Source organism: Cyprinodon variegatus, unplaced genomic scaffold (genome assembly GCF_000732505.1).
Source record: "Cyprinodon variegatus isolate N-32 unplaced genomic scaffold, C_variegatus-1.0 Scaffold960, whole genome shotgun sequence".
NCBI classification, from domain to species: Eukaryota; Metazoa; Chordata; class Actinopteri; order Cyprinodontiformes; family Cyprinodontidae; genus Cyprinodon; species Cyprinodon variegatus.
Genome location: NW_015151413.1, coordinates 212,051 through 213,803, shown reverse-complemented (window position 1 = coordinate 213,803; position 1,753 = coordinate 212,051). Strand labels below are relative to the sequence as shown.

The following is a 1,753-nucleotide window of genomic DNA, read 5'->3' as shown; positions in this document are numbered from 1 at the left end:
ATCTTTTCTGGCAATCACCTAGAGCTGAAAACTAACAATATAAAGTAGATTTGAGCAGATGTGTCTAGTAGTTCCCATTGATTTAGCTTGGAAAGCGGGGAGAATGGCGCTAGGCTTACCGCACCGTGACGTCACTGCTGGAAGATGGCAGGAGGGAGGGGCTACTATATTTGGGCAAAGATGGCCGCTCCCAGACTCAGTGATCGTGATGAAAATTATTGTTTGATCGTTCCTCGCTGACCGGACTTTTCCTTTAATGAACAGAACATGTTTTGGTCATTTCTACTCAAACAGGTTTAGTTGGAAGAAGAAAACTTTTTTCCAGGAAGATGGACTATGATTTTAATGACAAATACTTTGTTTATTAACTATGAAAATGTAATGCATTGTTTATTATCAGCACAGTTCTAGTATCCTCAGTGTCGGTCGGACACTTTTTACCATTCAGTGATGGATACATTCAATATGCTGGAGAGTTTAGAACAATAATTAACCAATCACCTGCCCTTCATTGCTAAGATCGATATATAAATGAAACCAGGCCGTAACTACAACACACTGAGTGAAACAGTCCGTTTACGGGCTTACTTAAAGATGGTCTCAGCCTTTGCTGACATGGAAGAGGCGGTGCCCCACTTCAGTTCCTCAGCTGCTTCCCAGAAGGCCAGGTTCTCACCTGGAACACAGAACGGATCCACAGTCAGGGCCAACGGCTCTACCAACCATCTACCTCCTCAAAAATAAAAAATCAATCCTCTGGACTTTGTTTCCAGGTTTGAAGACGTTTCTCTTCCATCCAGGAAGCTTTTTCAATTCAAAATGTCAGAAATAGCGTTTAGTTCCAGGTTTTATCCAGCAGCCCAATAAAGCCTGGTTTTAGTTTAGAAAACATGCAAATAGAAACGGATGAACGGGTCCCCCCCTTTGGAATGTTACGATCGCTATCATCGCAGCCCCAACCCCTTTACAGAGGAACAGAAGACCTCGCCTGTTCAGCCAGGCCAACATTTCCCTTTAACCTCTTAACATCCACCTCATTTTGGGTAATCCTAGTCTATTCTGCATACCCAAATGGAAAAGCAAACAATTTCGGAACAATAGGCCCAAATTACATGTGCAATCCATTATTTGAAAGCTAACAACCTCTAGCTTCCTAATATATAAATTGAAATTGGGTGACTAGAACACAGACCAACCTACATCAGTTCAAACATGACTCAAAGTTGTTGTTTTTTTATTCTCGGAAATTATAGGTCTTTTTTTAACCACAGTAATAAAGACATTCTTGAGAAAAAGCAGGTTTTATTGTATTAAATCTGTTCTTCATCATGTCAACCACTACTGCAGAAAATTTCAGACCTCTAGCTATAACAGTTCCAGAGCTGTGGGGCTTTGAACGTTTGGTGTCAGCTTGGAGCTGCGCGCAATGGCTCCACCTGCTGGTAAAACTTTACCGGTGGAATTTTATGCATTCTGAATTATTATTAAGGTTTTAAGGGATTAACGACCCCCCCTTTCAGAGACATAGACAGGTATGGGGCATTACAGGCTAACAAAGAAGCCAAACGACCCCCATTCCAAAGGGGGGGACCCGTTCATCCGTTTCTATTTGCATGTTTTCTAAACTAAAACCAGGCTTTGTTGGGCTGCTGGATAAAACCTGGAACTAAACGCTATTTCTGACATTTTGGATTGAAAAATCTTCCTGGATGGAAGAGAAACTTCCAGTGGATAGTTGTTTTTTTTACTTTTT

At 41.4% G+C, this 1,753-nt stretch overlaps 1 protein-coding gene across 1 annotated transcript in view; it reads right to left on the bottom strand.

Annotated features, from left to right (window-relative positions):
- The window catches only part of LOC107100321 (regulator of G-protein signaling 9-like), a 30,439-nt gene that overhangs the window by 3,579 nt on the left and 25,107 nt on the right, over positions 1-1,753 (bottom strand). Inside the window, exon 8 of the mRNA XM_015398770.1 lies at positions 589-676. Coding sequence (XP_015254256.1) covers positions 589-676 — 88 coding nt within the window. The remainder of the gene's footprint in view (positions 1-588; positions 677-1,753) is intronic.